Source organism: Xenopus laevis, chromosome 4L (genome assembly GCF_017654675.1).
Source record: "Xenopus laevis strain J_2021 chromosome 4L, Xenopus_laevis_v10.1, whole genome shotgun sequence".
Taxonomy (NCBI): Eukaryota; Metazoa; Chordata; class Amphibia; order Anura; family Pipidae; genus Xenopus; species Xenopus laevis.
The window spans coordinates 84,486,859-84,503,873 of record NC_054377.1 but is presented as its reverse complement, the minus strand read 5'-3'; the positions used below and the strand labels follow the sequence as shown (position 1 = coordinate 84,503,873).

Genomic DNA, 17,015 nt, shown 5'->3' with positions numbered 1-17,015 from the left:
TGCTGGGGAGTCCAGAGATATACAGGCTCCTTGGAAATCCTAATGAATGCACAATTGCAACATATATGTGCAAATAAAAATGTTTAAAGGAACAGTAACGTCAAAAAATAAAAGTGTTTTAAAGTAATGAAAATATAATGCAGTGTTGCCCTGCACTGGTAAAACTGCTGTGTTTGCTTCAGAAACATTACTATTGTTTATATAAATAAGCTGCTGTGTAGCAATGGGGCAGCCATTCAATGGAGAAAAGGTTCAGGTTACACCGCAGATAGCAGATAAGCTCTGTAAAACATAATAGTGTTATCTGTTATCCATTCGTTAACCTGTGCCATATAGCGTTTTTCAATTTCCGCCATTGATACACAGCAGCTTGTTTATATGAACTATAGTAGTGTTTCTGAAGCAAACAGATCAGATTTACCAGTGCAGGGCAACACATTATATTTTTATTACTTTAAAACACTTACATTTTTTGGTGTTACTGTTCCTTTAATAAAGATGTTAAACATCTTACTGTAGGGCCTAGTTGTTATGTCTACATACAGGTTTATATCAAATGCTTATCAAAGCACAAGTCACATGACTGGGAAACTGACAATATGTCTAGCCCCATGTCAGATTTCAAAATTAAATATAAAAAAAAAAACAGTTTGCGTTTTTAAAAAAAATTTAGTGCAGAAGTCTGCTGGAACAGCACTATTCACTGATGTGTTTTGTTTTCCCATGACAGTATACCTTTTTAACTATTGAGACAAGTTTTCAGGGAGAAAAATATTTAGTACGTCTATGCTGATAGTAAACAGCTAAAAGGAACAGTAACACCACAAACTGAAAGTGTAGCAAAGTAATTAAAACAGAATATACTGTTGCTCTGCAACTAGTGAATTTGCTTGAGAAAGACTACTATAGTTCATATAAACAAGCTGCTGTGTAGCCATGGGGGCAGCCATTCAAAGCTGGAAAAGAAGAAAAGGCACAAGTTACATAGCAAATAACAGATAAAACACCACATAACAGATAAGCTCTTTCCAATACAGTGGTATGTAACCTGTGTCTTTTTTCCGAGCTTAAAAGGCTGCGCCCATTGCTACACAGCAGCTTATTTATATAAATTAACTGAAAATATGCAATATGTATCATAATGAAATTAGACCGGTGCATACATGTGGGCACCCCAACAGACATATTCATCAATACTTATTTGATCCTCCTTTTGCAAATGTAACAGCCTCTAGATACCTCCTCCTTGATGAGTGCCTGGATTCTGAATGGCGGTATTTTTGACTAATCGTCCATACAAAATATCTTCAGTTCAGTTAAATTTGATGGCTGCTGAGCATGGACAGCCCGCTTCAAATAATCCCATAAATTTTCCATGATATTTAAGTCGGGGGACTGTGAAAGCCATTCCAGAATATTGTACTTCTCCCTCTGCATAAATGACTTTGTAGCTTTCAACGTGTGTTTAGGGTCATTGTCCAACCCCTGCAACTTCAACTTTGTGACTGAAGCTTGACAATTATCCTGAAAATTTGTTGATATTGGGTTGAATTCATCCGACCCTCGACCTTCAACTTCGATGTCTAAATGAGCTTTTGCATACAACAAGCGACTGTTTGTGGCATGGGTGCAAAAAGAGCTTCTTTCTCATCACCCTACCATTCAGATATTCTTGTGCAGAGTTACACCATCTGCAGCAAGATGTTCTTGCGGGTCTTTGGAGGTGATCTTTGGGTTGTCATAACCAGTCTGACAATCCTCTGCATTTGCTGCTCCTGTATTTTTCTTGGCCTGCCAGACCTGGGTTTTACAACTGTGCCTGTGGCCTTCCATTTCCTGATTACATTCCTTACAATTGAAACGGACAGTTTAAACCTCTAATATAGCTTTTTGTAGCCTTGCCCTAAACCATGATACTGAACAATCTTTGTTTTCAGATCTTTTGAGAGTTGCTTTGAGGATTCCATGCTGTCGCTCTTCAGGGGAGAGTCAAACAGAAGCACAAAATACCTTTTCTCATGATTGGACACACCTGCCTATGAAGTTCAAGGCTTAACAAGCTAATCCACCCAATTTGGTGTTGCCAGTAATCAGTATTGAGCAGTTACATGTATTCAAATTAGCAAAATTACAAGGGTACCCAAATTCTTGCACAGCCAGTTTTTCACATTTGATTTAATTTCATACAACTGAATACTGGTTCACTAAAAATCTTTGTTCAGAAAACACCCCAGGAATTAGATGTTCCTGGGAAATGAAAGACATACCACTGTTATCTTTTTTGTTGAAAGTGGAGTAAATTATTATGCAGGCTGACAGGGGTTCCCAAACTTTTTCGTGTATGTGTGTGTGTGTGTGTGTATACACACACACATATACATATAGATACATACAGACACACACTACATACAAAAACAACTGTGATAGAGCTTACAATCTTATATCTTGATTTAATAGACAAATATATTGGGCCTCTTAACAAACCTATTATTGTTGACATGTTTACACAGCATATTGTCTGGACCCTATCCATTTTTGATTATATATCAGGTGTAACTTTAAAGTGAAAGTATTTGATGTGACAAAAATCTAGGGAAGCATTTATCACTGCTAGACTAAGGCTTCAGAGAGGGCTTGTTACTCAGATGTGCACATGCTAGGTCCAGAAGGGTCGTTTGTGCTTTGCAATTTGCATTCGTTCAGGGAAATTTCTCAGATGAAAATAACATAAAGGGGTGGGAGAGAGGGTAGCAGATTTGCAGCACAGAGATAAAAGAACTCTTTAATATATGACCTTGCAGAGTTACAGAGCAATAATTAAATGCCTGGGTGAACAGAGCAGCTTCCAGGAAAACAGCTGAGAGAAGTGTACGTGTCATTATCCACAGCCAAACAAACACTAAAATCTCCACTGGGGGCAAAGCTACTGATCATTGTGGAATAGCAATGAGGAACATGTGTTAAAGAGAAACATTGTTATTGAAGTTATGGTTGTAGGTAGTTAGGGTCCTAAGTATAATCCTAAATGTGTATGCATTGCCATGTTAATATTGGCAAAACCTGTCCTGTCATATATATTAAAAGGTTATTAAAAGGTGGCTGTGGGCAAACCAATCATTTTATCTTTTATTATATCAAGCCAAAGATCAAGAAAGGGCATCACCTGATCAAGATTCAAGCCTCAAGGCTTTAATTTTCATAGCCAATTCTCCAATAGTTATAGACTATATCTCTACATTATTTATTTATTTATGAAGGTATTTTGTCTATTTGTATAAGTGAAACACCACCAAAATTTTGGCATACTGAAAAAAATTCTCAGCAACTGTCAAAATATAATTAAAATTGTCAGTGGTCAGTTGCAAAAGATAATGGCTTCTGAAAGCAATATTCCCTTTTGATTCTTTGCGACGCCAGTTCAAACTCTTGAGCCAATGCAACTAAAGCCAGATAATTGACAAACGAAGCATGCAAGGCATGGAAGTGGATTCTTGTTTGGAGGAAAGAAGCACCAGAAGTGCAGAAAGGGACAAAAAAAAAGGAAACCTCTCATTTACAAACTTTCATTCAATGTATGTTTGACGAAAAATGCTAAAAAATTAAAACATGGGTCCCCTCTAACAATTATCTGTTAGTCTGCTTAAGAACTATTAATATTTGTATGAAGATTTTTCATATCCAGAGAGACAATTAGGAAACGTCAGTATTATATAGATTTACTGTAATATAATTTTGTATTGGCCGAGGGCAGGAAAGGAAGTTTCCTCCAAAACTCCAGAAAAAAAGATGTATAATACAGTATCTGAAGAGTGTTAGGGCTATATAATAGGAATTAAATTGAATAAATAGAACATTGTCAATTCAAACCAGACTGAATAAGCAACAGAAAGAAGAATAGAAACATAAAACGTAACGCACATATGCTTACCGCGATACATACCAAGCTCTAATTATTCAGGCTATTGGGATAACCCCACTGGATTGATTTGATGGTTTAGTCCACTATAATGCTATGTATTGCATTTAGCTTATAAATGGCCAATCAGAACAGAAGTTATAGGGACAATACATTTTACTTGTTTAATTGTGCCTAATTTAGTATAGGCCAGGTTTAGTTTTATGTTCTCTAGTTGTACACTTTGTGTAGAATACAGTATTGGTTGAAAACTAAAAAAAAAAAAAATAAATATATATATATATATATATATATATATATATATATATATATATATATATATATATATATATATATATATATATATATATATATATATATATATGGGGATTTGTATTACTCACCGATAAATCCTTTTCTCGGAGTCCTGTCAAGGCAGCACAGGGACAGATGGGTTAATGCACACTTCCCTTCAGGAGGCAGGATGGCTTTAAAGAAGTGAATTAGTGATGGTCTGCCCCTCAGATCCTCCTCTTCCCTGCATTAGCCCCTCCCCTATTAGTTCCGTTTAGCATAGCTGTAGACCAGTATAAATGATAGAGAATTTTGTGTTTATGTTTTGTTGGTGGGGCTCCCTGTGCTGCCTTGACAGGACTCCGAGAAAAGGATTTATCGGTGAGTAATACAAATCCCCTTTTCTCCGGGAGTCCTTTGGCAGCACAGGGACAGATGGGTTAGTCCCAAAGCATAGAAGAAGGGTGCGCAGTGAATATAGAGAAAAAAGAAACAGACAGGAGTACCAAACAGAAGTTAGACTCGAAGTTGCTCTAACATGGCAGTGACTGGCAGGTCAATAACATTTTTAAGAAATAACTGTCTGAAGAACTTTGCGACCGAATGCCGCGTCTGAAGATGAAAAAACATTGAACTTGTAAAACTTTGTGAATGTGTGGAGTGACGACCAAGTGGCCGCCTTGCAAAGCTGTTCTGCTGATGCCTCGTTAGATAAGGCCCAGGACGTGCTCAGTGCTCGTGTGGAATGGGCTGTGACCCTGAAAGGAACAGGTTGTCCCCGAATCTGGTATGCCTTGGTGATAGCAAGTTTGATCCACCTGGCGATGGTGTGTTTGGATGCTTTTGCACCTTTGCGAGAGGATCCATATAGAACAAAAAGTGCATCGGTCTTCCGAAACTCTGTAGTTCTGTGAATGTAGAACTTCAGCGCCCGCGCCACATCCAGGGTGTGAATCCTGCGTTCAGTCTCCGTCTGAGGTTTCGGGCAGAGGGAGGGCAACACTATCTCCTGGTTTATGTGAAAAGCAGAGTTGACTTTCGGCAGAAACGTTGGTACAGTACGTAGAACTACCTTGTCTTGGTGGAAAATACAAAAAGGTGGTTTATGACTCAATGCCCCCAATTCGGATACCCGGCGGGCTGAGGCAATAGCAACCAAAAAGACAACCTTCAATGTCAATAGTTGTAGGCTGGTAGTGGCCAGTGGTTCGAATGGCTTCGTTTGTAGTACTTTGAGTATGAGGTTGAGGTCCCACGGCGGCGTGGGTTGTCGGAAAGGTGGATTTATGTGGGATGCCGCCTGTAAAAAGGTCTTAACTTCTTGCTGAAAAGCCAAAGGGGTTTGAAAAAACAGCGATAGGGCTGAGACCTGGACTTTGAGAGAATTGACTCCCAACCCTTTATCCAGTCCTGCTTGTAGAAATTCGAGTAGAATAGGTAACCTGCAGGTGGAGTGAGACAACGATTGATTTTGGCACCAAGTCATAAACGTTCGCCAAATACGGTAGTAAGAGGATGCCGTTGTCGGCTTGCGAGCTTGCAAAAGAGTTTTTGTCACTCTGTCCGAAAATCCCTTACGCCTCCAGATGGTGCTCTCAAGAGCCATGCCGTTAGTGATAGGTGTTTTAGGTTGGGATGCCTGTACTGGTCCTGGAGAAGCAGGTCTTCCCTTAGAGGTAGATGCCATGGTGGTGCGATCGACAGATTTAGAAGATCCGAGAACCAGGCTCTTCTGGGCCAATATGGTGTGATCACAATGGCTGTGGTGTTGAACAGACTCAGTCGACGTAGAATCGGATGAATCATGGGAATTGGTGGAAAAATGTAAACCATGTCGAACGTCCATGGTGTTACCATTGCATCTAACTCGACTGCCTGATGGTCCCGGTACCTGGAGCAGTATCTGGGGAGCTGATGATTGAAGCTTGACGCCATTAAATCTATTTGTGGGTTTCCCCAGCATGCAGTGATCTGGCGAAAAACCGGATGGAGGGACCATTCCCCCGGATCCAAAAAATGGCGACTGAGGAGATCTGCCTCCCAGTTGAGTTGTCCGGGTATGTAAACTGCAGACAGGATGCAAGCATGGTTTTCTGCCCATTGCAGTACCCGCTGAGCTTCCTGCCACGCTGCCACACTTCGCGTGCCCCCTTGATGATTGACATAGGCAACTGCTGTGGCATTGTCGGATTGTATTTTGATTGGTCGGTGCTTGAGCAGGTGAGTCCAGTGTGATAGAGACAGGTAGATTGCCCTGATTTCGAGGACATTGATGTGCAGTTTCTTTTCTGGAGGTGACCATTTGCCTTGGACTTTGAGGTGACCGTAAACACCACCCCAACCAATGAGGCTGGCGTCTGTGGTAACGAGGGACCAGTGTTTGATCGAGCAAATCCTCCCTGTCTTGAGGTTTCGTGTTTGGAGCCACCACTTCAGGGATTGCCTGGTAGATTGCGACAGGTTGATTCGGGCCTCGAGATTGTGATGAAGCTTGTCCCACTTTTGCAGGAATTCTAGTTGGAGGTAGCGCATGTGAAATCGGGCATATGGTATGAGCTCTATGGAGGCCGTCATAAGCCCTAGAAGGTGCATGGTTCCTCTTGCTGACAGTTGTCTGTGAGTTATAGCATAATTCGCGGCTGCCTTCAGCTTCCTTATTTTTTGATCTGTGAGGGACACTGTGTGTGTTCTGGAGTCGAATTGTGCTCCTAGGAAAATGATCGTTTGAGAAGGACTTAACACGCTCTTTGTGTGGTTGATGATCCAGCCGTGATCTCGTAAAATTTGGAGGCACCTTTGAGTGTTGTAGGTGGCTGTTTCGAAGGATGGTGATCTTAGAAGAAGATCGTCGAGGTAAGGTAGAATGTACAGGTGTTGCAGTCTCACATGTGCTACTAGAGCTGCCATGACTTTCGTAAATACTCTTGGCGCTGTGGCGAGTCCGAAAGGTAGCGCTTGGAATTGGTAGTGGCCACCGAGGATTGTGAAACGCAGAAATTTTTGGTAATCTCTGTGGATGGGGATGTGCAGGTATGCATCGGTGAGATCTATGGATGTGAAAAAGTCTCCTTTTTCCACATTGTTGATCACAGACCTGAGGGATTCCATTTTGAATGTTGGTATGTAAAGATAACTGTTCAGAGCTTTCAGGTCTAATACCGGTCTTACTTTTCCGTCTTTTTTGGGGACTAGGAAAAGGTTTGAATAAAACCCGTGTCTCCTTTCTTGCAGTGGTACCGGTAAGATGGCTTTGGTGGCCAGCATGTCCCCTAAGACCTTTTGCAGTGTCACCCGTGCTGCCGCTGAAATTGGCGGTCTGGAACGCATAAACCGGTGAGGGGGTGATGCTGTGAATTGCATTTTGTATCCCTCTGAAATTACTTTGTGTACCCACTTGTCTGGAGTGGTACGAATCCACACTCCTTTGAACAGAGAAAGGCGTCCCCCTACCGCAGTTTCCCTGTCCGTAGGAGAGTAATCTTCATTGATCTTGCGGTTTGTCTGGCGCTCCTTTGAAGGAACGCTTTTGGTAGGACCAATTCGGTCTCTTGTTGGTCCGAAATCCCTTGGAGGTGCTTGGGTAGCTGTTTTGATATGTGTTCTGATATGAGTTTTGATTTTGGGAACGCTGAGGCATTCTGCGGCCAAAGGAAGATGTCCGAAAGGACCGTTTTTGTGGTGGAAAGGGTGATTTGCCCTTCCTGTCTTGTGGGAGGAAGTTACTCTTACCTCCTGTGATTTTGGAAATGAGTGAATCTAACTCGGGTCCAAATAATGAAGTTCCCTTAAATGGTAGGGCAACCAAGTTTTTCTTGGATGCTGGGTCTGCATTCCATGTTTTCATCCATAAGGATCGTCTAGCTGCTATGGATAGAGCTGATGATCTAGCTAATAATTGAAGAATGTCCATGGAAGAATCGCAGAGAAAATGTACAGCATTGGTAACTTTTGATAAATGGGAGTGCATGTCAAAATCAGGATTGTCCGTTGCAGTTAACGCTTCCTCTAACCAGAGTACTAGAGTGCGTGTGACACAGGCTGAAGCTACTGTGGGTTTAAAGGCTGATGTCGTACATGAGAAGATGTGTTTCATAATGTTTTCCGCTTTTCTGTCCATTGGGTCTTTAAAAGAAGTTCCATCTTCTAGTGGGATGGTAGTTCTTTTTGCTAGACGTGCGACTGGTGCGTCTACTTTAGGGACAGTGTCCCATTTTTCCCTTTGAGAATTTTCAATGGGATATAATGTGTCCAATCTCTTATCCTTGGAGAAGCGTTTATCTGGGTTAGCCCATTCTTTTTGAATGGTGTCAGTAATTGTACTGTGTACAGGAAAACTCCTTTGTTTCTTTTGAGTAGAGCCGAAAAGCTTGTCCAAAGTTTGGATTTCTTTGTGTTCTTCTTGAATGCCTAAGGAGTGGAACATGTCGGATAGAAGGGCATTGACAGCATCTGTCTGTGACTTATGAGAGCGTTCAGCGGTCGGTGATTGTTCTGAAACTTCGTCTTCCCAGTCACTATCTGCTTCTTGCAGAATCCCCTCCTCCTCAGAGGATATGTCCTGTGAATGGTCAGGCCGACTTGGTGAAGGAGGACAAGAAGTGGCTGAGGTCATGTGTACCCTATCCTGGGTGTGTTGAATTGTATGCATAGATGCCAATTTATCAATGGATGCAGTCATGCCTAGGATTGATGACTGAAAAGCTTGGAGCCAGTCCGGAATCTGTTTTGGTGGATTACTGGACTCCCCAGTAGCTACTGACTGTTCTGAGTCAGCTGAGGGTTTACGCTTCTTAGAAGTTTGCTCTATGTCCTTAGTGCGTTTATAAGACCTTTTGGCTGTTGCGCCATTGGATTCTTTGGTTTTGGACACTTCTGCAGTATCTGTGAGTGAAGTTAGAGATTTTGACTGCTCAGATGCCATGTTAGGCCATAGAGTTAGGAAAATAGGTATAAGTGTAAATTGCAGCGTTAGCAGAAAAGAAGTGCAGAAAGTAAGTGCAGAAAATAAGTGCCCCAGAAAAATATTTTTCCAATTAAAATGATTGTGGGGTATACCCCTTGTTCCGTAGCTAAGAGGCTATGGGAATTAATAGGAGCAGGGGATATCAGTTGAGGTTGCGTGTCCTGCAAAATAAAATATCACGTAGTGAGGATTGCCCACCATCCCGTGAATCTTTGGCCTTTGTCAGAAGAAAAAGGCTACCTACCCCTTCGTTAACAGTAGCGCCGACTAAGGAATCGTCACCTCACAGACAGCGATCACGCTGAGCAGCGTTCCTGTGCGCGACTGGATGGCGTATGTGTTTGCCGTTGTGCGCATTAACTGCAGTGACTTCCTGTCGGCAAAAGCGGAAGTGCGCTCTGGCTTGAGGCGCGCCAAATGTGAAGGCGCGAAATTCAAACACAGGTGAACACATCCTGTGGACTCGTGGATGCGGCAGCGCTAAGGCATACCTTTGTTTTGGTAGTGGTTATTGGCAGCGCTATAGCATGCCTGAAACCAGCGGCAGAGAGTAAGACAGCGCTGCAGCATGTCTGAAAAACTACTCTGCGAGCTTGTGGGTTCTTTGGCTTACCATGCAGCGCTGTAGCATGCTGTAGTAAGTGGAGCGGAGATGGGTATAAAAACACCCTCTGAAACACTGCAGTTTGTTCTGAAGAACCTAATAAAAAAATAAAAATAATAAAAGAAAGGAAAAGAAAGTAAAATAAAATGATGTTTGGAGAGCCGAGCTCTCCCACATCCTACCTCCTGGGAGCAGGATGGCAAAAAACTAATAGGGGAGGGGCTAATGCAGGGAAGAGGAGGATCTGAGGGGCAGACCATCACTAATTCACTTCTTTAAAGCCATCCTGCCTCCTGAAGGGAAGTGTGCATTAACCCATCTGTCCCTGTGCTGCCAAAGGACTCCCGGAGAAATATATATATATATATATATATATACAGTATTGGGACACTTCTCAAGTAATATCCTGCAATAAAAATATTAATATAACATGTGGTAGCACTGCCAAAAACTTTGGGGAGAAAAGATGAAGAGTTGAGCCACTAACAGATATTGCACTGCTGTGATGGATGATGTGCAATATCATAAAAATGAAAAAATATAGTATTCACATCTAAGAACAGACAAACATATACAAATATTCAAACCTGATAATGGAATGTCAATGTGTTCAACATACCAGGGGTGCCTATTGTTTGGAAGAGGTTTTTGAAGCCTACAACAGCCAATAACTGTTTAACCTGTGGGAGCTACTGCTTTCAGTATAATGAGCTGTAGAGAGCTGGGTTGTAAAGGTTGGGAGAGGACCATGCACAGTAGAGCGTGCACACAGAGAGGATAGGTCAATGACACAATGCACTGTAAGGCTCGCAATACAGGCAGGCAATAAAATCACAGGTTAGAATGCAGTAATGAAGCAAGGAGAGGGGACTGCAGAATTAAAGCTCTCTTTTGAGCCTGGATCTGCTGACTCCCCACAGAGGGAGGGCTGGACCAGGCGTGCCAGTTTTATCTGGATAAGAAATGAAAAGGACCAACCTTCTCGCTGATCTGAGAGATGGAGGATTGTTTGAATGGCAGTGCGATGAAGATGACGAAGTAGAAGAGAGACAAGGAGAAACACAGAGAGAGTAAAAACGGCAAAGCTGCATGTGTCCACATCACACCACCACAAACATACACCACCATACAATACACACATTGTCAAACAGGATGCAATATCCAATTCTACTTTCAATCAAATGTATGGCAACTGTGAAACTATTTATTACCACACATTATCAATCACCACAAATATATTAGCACTCATTCAGAATCATACTTGATTCCAAAAATCAATCCAAATGATAATCATTCAGATCATCAACTCGTAACAAATACAATGTACATCCCATGGAGCAGAATGCATGTCTACAAACACCACACTATCTTACACACCAAAAATATACTTTCACATGACAAACAATATAAATATGTATAGTAATGAACACAGAAACACAACTGAGCTACACAATGCCATTTAGACACACACAGATAACTGCTGCTTTTAAAGCAGTAGTATACCCCCCCTCCTTCAACATGCATTTAATTAATAGGTCTTGTGCTGAACATACTTTTGCTCATTGTTATAATCACGCAAAATCCATGACATGTTTAACACAAGCCCTAATCACTGAACTTAAGTTGAATAGAGGTAAAGAGTAAAGAGCCCCTTTAACCAAATATTGGAGTTTATATAGACAAAAATATAATTTAGAAGATACACAGATACTGATATATATCTCCAAATGTAGAAGATTCAGTTGCATACATATCGCTCCAAATGTTGCTGAACTACAGCCAAAGAGAACCACACATTATAGTGAAAGTCCACATATTCGTTATGAGCTCTGACACTTTTCCATCTCCCCTGCATGAAAATGGCAATTTTATCCGTACATTTTATTGTCAGGGCACACGCTCAGATTTGGGGAGATTAGTCACCCTGCGACACATTCTAGCCGGTGGGAGGCAGTTCTAGGAGATTAGTCGCCCCGAAGAAGAGGAGATTTGTTGCCGGGCCACTAAACTCCCCGAATCCGAGCGTGTGCCCTGACCCTTACAATATTTTGTGTGGGTTTGAGGCTTTTCTGCACTAATTCTGTGCACCATATCAAAAAGGATTGATAAATAATCATAGGTCAGTGTACACTTTCCCTTGTAACAACATTTGGGATCCATTACAACATTTTTTATTTAGGCTAATAGAAATTGTTTCTGTTATAGGTCCTGTTAAATTTTTAAAGGGAATGTCAACCCAAAAATGTTTTTTTGTCTAATAAAAGAAAACATAATTCTAAGCAACTTTGAAATGTAAATTCATTACACATTGTATATGTATTGCTATTGAAACCCAGATTTGTCCCTTTCTATTCTCTGCCTGGGTGTTTCAGACTGTTGATACAATGTAAGACAAGGCAGTTGATAAGCAGACCTGTGGGAACATTGTTTAAAAAGTAACAACCAGGAGTTAAAATGCTGCTTTCAATAGCCATTGTTTTTACAAATAACTTTAAAAGCAATAAACATTTTTAATAAATGTTTATTGGAAAGTTGCTTAGAATTATGTTTTCTTTTATTAGGCAAATTTCAAACTATTCCCTCTTCTATATTTCCTGTGTAAAGTCACATGCAGGAATCAGTGTAACTAGGATGTGATAATTGGAGATTTTATACGTATTCCCATTTTATACAGTGAATTCCTTAGCTAATACCACCCTGAGAAAATCTTCACATGAGTCTAAGACACCTTGTGACTGAGATGTTTTTTTTCTGAATGGGAGTTATTACTTAGCACTGCTAAAATTAGATACTTCATGTTTCCTTTGGCAAGTAAACTTTTTATAGCCAAAGGGGTGAATAGAACTGCAAGGGGAGACAGGAATGCTTTTAGAAAGTATTTTTTCTCTTAAAATGGGGCATGCTATAGGGCAGCTGCAACAATCACAAAAGGTGCACATACATCATGTATTATCACTTCTGCGGAATTTATAAGTTTAAAAACAAATTGGCAAAGGACTGACTATATTTTATTACAGGAAGCTGAATATGCTGTTAGTATTAAAGTGACAATTGTTTTAGGTGTCGTTTTCAGTATTTCAGGTAACAGTATTTACTTTTGTTGTGGTCATAACTGCAATTAACCTCCCCTTAGCAAATAAAGCTGGGCATAGATGCAAAGATCCAATCGCACGAACCATCGTACAATCGGATTTCCCCATCTCCCGACCTGCCACTAACCATTCCGATCAGATAAAGTACAAAAGAACAGATCCGCCGATGTTCTGCCCCTGACAGCAATCGTACGAAAGTTATGTCCGACAAAAGCTAGTGACCCTCTGAAAATTGTACGATCGGCAATACATGCAGAGATATTATCGGCAGCCGACAGAAATCTTTTAAAGGAAAACTATACCCCCAAAATGAACACTTAAGCAACAGATAGTTCATATCATATTAAGTGGCATATTAAAGAATCTTACCAAACTGGAATATATATTTAAGTAAATATTGCCCTTTTACATCTCTTGCCTTGAGCCACCATTTCGTGATGGTCTCTGTGCTGCCTCAGAGATCACCTGACCAGAAATACTACAACTCTAACTGTTACAGGAAGAAGTGTTGAAGCAAAAGACACAACTCTGTCTGTTAATTGGCTCATGTGACCTAACATGTATGGTTTGTTTGGTTTGTTTGTGAGTACAGTGAATCCTACGATCCCAGGGGGCGGCCCTTATTTTTTAAAATGGCAATTTTCTATTTATGATTACCCAATGGCACATACTACTAGAAAAGTATATTTTTATGAAAATGGTTTATTTACATGAAGCAGGGTTTTACATATGAGCTGTTTTATGCAATATCTTTTTATAGAGACCTACATTGTTTGGGGGGTATAGTTTTCCTTTAACATGTCCGAGCGACCAAACGATCGATCTCCGCCGGACGAAAAATGTCGGGACTCTACACACACTCTACACACGGTCTGGAATCCTCGATTCGTACGATCTGATCTTTGCGTCTATGGCCAGCTTTAGAAAGAAGATCAGACTTTTCCTACATTGTTTCTAGAGACTGAACCAATAGGGCAGAAACATACAGATTTCAATTGTAATTACAATTATAACTAATAAGAAATAAAGGTTGTAACAGAGGAAAACCACGAAGACCATTTGACAAATTGACTCACTGAAAGGTGCCTAACTCACTACCCCAAGGCATATTTATTATGCTGTATAAAATCAAATTCACAAAAAGCTGTGTAAAAAGCAGTGTAAAATAAATGGCGAGTTTGTCAATTTGTGTTTTATTTTACAGCATGCGAACGCCAGGTTTGCTGCTGTAATTTTACATTGCTTCTGGTGGAACTCACACTAAGAAAAAACGCTTAAAAAATGTATGCCACATTTTACGCCTTATTTACTTGGCCTGGTGACGTGTGGTGAATTATTCCACTGTTTTTACACCACAGAATAAATATGCCCCCAAGTGTTTTTAATCTCATTAATAACAAACATTTTAATGAACATGAAAGTACATTTTCTTTCATTAGGCACAAAGTGTCTTTGGGTTTACATCCCCTTTCAGATGAATCTAAAGTCGAAATGACAAGAAGAAAACACAAAATGTATGCAAAACAACAATCATGTTGGCAAACATTCAGCTCTATGGGGGTGTATTAGGTGTTGTGGCTTCATGGATTGTGAGGGACATTCAAATACAGGTCCCTGACAGGACTATGGTTAATATATCCACGCAAACAGCACACATAATCAATATTTGCAACTGGCACGCATACTCAATATGGGACCTAGGGACCTAGATTTATAAAAGGGTAATCCAGAATAACATGGCATTTTCAGTTGACATCAATTGGTCAAACGGAAATAAACACGCAAGGGTAAAATGAGTTAAAGAAAACAGAGTGTAAATGTGTCAATGCAAATTGTAACAATTTGCCTTTTTTTGTCCTCAAACAGGTGTTTTAGTAGGTATTGTCAATAGCAGAACATAATAAATGAATGTAACATGGAACACTCATACACAGCATGTAAGACAGCTCACTACAGGCACTTTTTTGTTCCTCACACACACAGATCAAGCAATCGGATACACTTCAAACCCATCAGAGATAAATATTTGTTCTGCCTCAGGAGTCCAGGTTGGCTGCAAATAGAAACAGGTTAGAAGCAGTCCAATGAGGGTGATGACTTCAGGCAGTGTTGGGCATCTTACCGCGCACATAGAGGTTAGCAGGAGCGGAGTAACGTGTCCCTGCGCTGTTTGTTGCAACGCATTCATATTTGCCCTGATCAGATTCCTCGCTGTTTTCTATCTGCAAGGCTCCTGTAAGGGAGATGAAAAAGTAGAGACAGACATATTTAAAAAAAATTAGATCTTCAGTGGTTGACAGGGTATTGTATACATTTCCCACAACATTTCCCACAACAAAATTCTGACAAGCCTTTAAACTTTGCTTAGTTGGCTACATAAACACAACATTTCAAGAGAAACGTTAAGAAGCCCTTTAATTAGTCTGAAGGGATCCCTGTCAAGTATGGTTGCTAAGTATATGCAAAATAATCATCATGTGGGTTAAATCTGCCTGATGGGAGACATGCAGGGGACCCTCCCGGGCTGCTTTCTATATCTAATAGATATATGTGGTAACTCCACGTTTTTTCCAATTTTAAATTGGAGATCAGCAGTTTTCCTATTTGCTTTCTCTGTCTTTACACATAGCTGACACTTTCTTCGGCTAGAAGCCTTCAGTCCCATCGCTAAGAATAAGAATGTACCTCCACAACAGACAAACAATTCTTAGTCCATAATGTAGAGATTTGATTGTTATCTTAAATGTTATATCTTCAAAGCACAGTAAAGACAAATATGAAAGCACAATCAGATATTCAGTACATCTATACAATTAGTTTAGTCTTTTCTTTCCACTTAAGATGCGCAGTTCTAGAAATTACATTTGTTTCTTTTTCAGCGAATAATCACAGAATGAATACTGGATAATTATGACTTTATCATTGAACAAAGGCACGGGCTTGATTTTTGATCATCTTCCTTAAAATGTAATATTGCTTGCCTACTCCAAGCCTTGTTATTCTCTTTATTTAAATCTTTTTTAAAGTATGCTGTTTCTCAAGTTAAGCTAAATTGTCTTATTCTATGCAGTAAGTTATGTTCTTACACAAACCAGGCACTGTAGGACATACCCAACACTTATACCAGTAAACTTTACATGTACAACAAACACAGACATCGAGGACTGTTTTATGCATAATGATGTGTAGCAAATGATAAACTTGCATGTTTCAGCAGTGCTGTCCAACTTCATTGCTTTAAAAAAACAAACTATGTTTAAGCTTTGCCGACTACTACAGGTTTAACGCCTTGCGAATTAAAGTACTGGCCTTTAGAACAAATCTACCTTGTTAGTCTGATGAAGGTCACTGTTGGACAGACCTGCTCAATGGGATGGAGAGATGAAAGCACTGCACAACAGACTTACCAAACAATGTTCTTGAGAAACAATTCTTGGCATACATGTGGCTACAATATCTTGTATTGGTAAGCCTAAATCAACTGGACTTGACAGAAGCAGCCGATTTAGACTAACCACAACTAGATATATTGTGACCTGGATGTATGAAAACCTATAGATATATGTAGTGTGATTATACTGTATAAAATGTACTCATAACAGTAAGGATACTTGTAACATGTGATGCCTAGATACACCACAAATAATAAAAGCTCCAAAGATAATCATATATAGAATCCAAATAGTTTTTAACTTGTAAGAAATCCCAGTTAAAAATAACATCTCCTGAAGTTATTCAACCTGCATACTATAACATACATTGCAATTTAAAAAATCATGCATTTAAAATGTTGCTGTAATTTAGAACAGGCAGGATGGCCTTTGGTCCCCACCATACACTGACTGGTATTCCGATGCATCAGTATTAGCACATACCAAGAGGCCACTATTTATCCCTTATTGACTGTAATTAGATGCAGATATAGGACCAAAACTCTTTTTAAATTTATATATGAACCTGGGACATCTAGATATATAACGGAGGACCTTTTTCAGCAACATTATGTAATCCCTCTAGCCACACTGCTTATGTCTCTTGCATGATCTGACTGTAAATAGGGCAAACAAGTGGACCTTTATATAAATACCAGTTACAAGGTAACTATGTATGGACAGAGTTACTTACAAATTCCCTGGAAATATACACTTCTGTTTCAGTTAGGACAAA

At 40.1% G+C, this 17,015-nt stretch overlaps 1 protein-coding gene across 21 annotated transcripts in view; it reads right to left on the bottom strand.

Annotated features, from left to right (window-relative positions):
- Positions 1-17,015, bottom strand: part of ptprf.L (protein tyrosine phosphatase receptor type F L homeolog) — a 634,602-nt gene that overhangs the window by 29,203 nt on the left and 588,384 nt on the right. For 12 of the 21 annotated variants that reach the window (XM_041589192.1, XM_041589193.1, XM_041589197.1 and 9 more), the window contains 2 exons: positions 14,971-15,081; positions 10,735-10,746 (listed from right to left, as the gene is read on the bottom strand). In XM_041589192.1, the coding sequence (XP_041445126.1) occupies positions 10,735-10,746; positions 14,971-15,081 (123 nt within the window). 21 annotated transcript variants of the gene reach the window in all.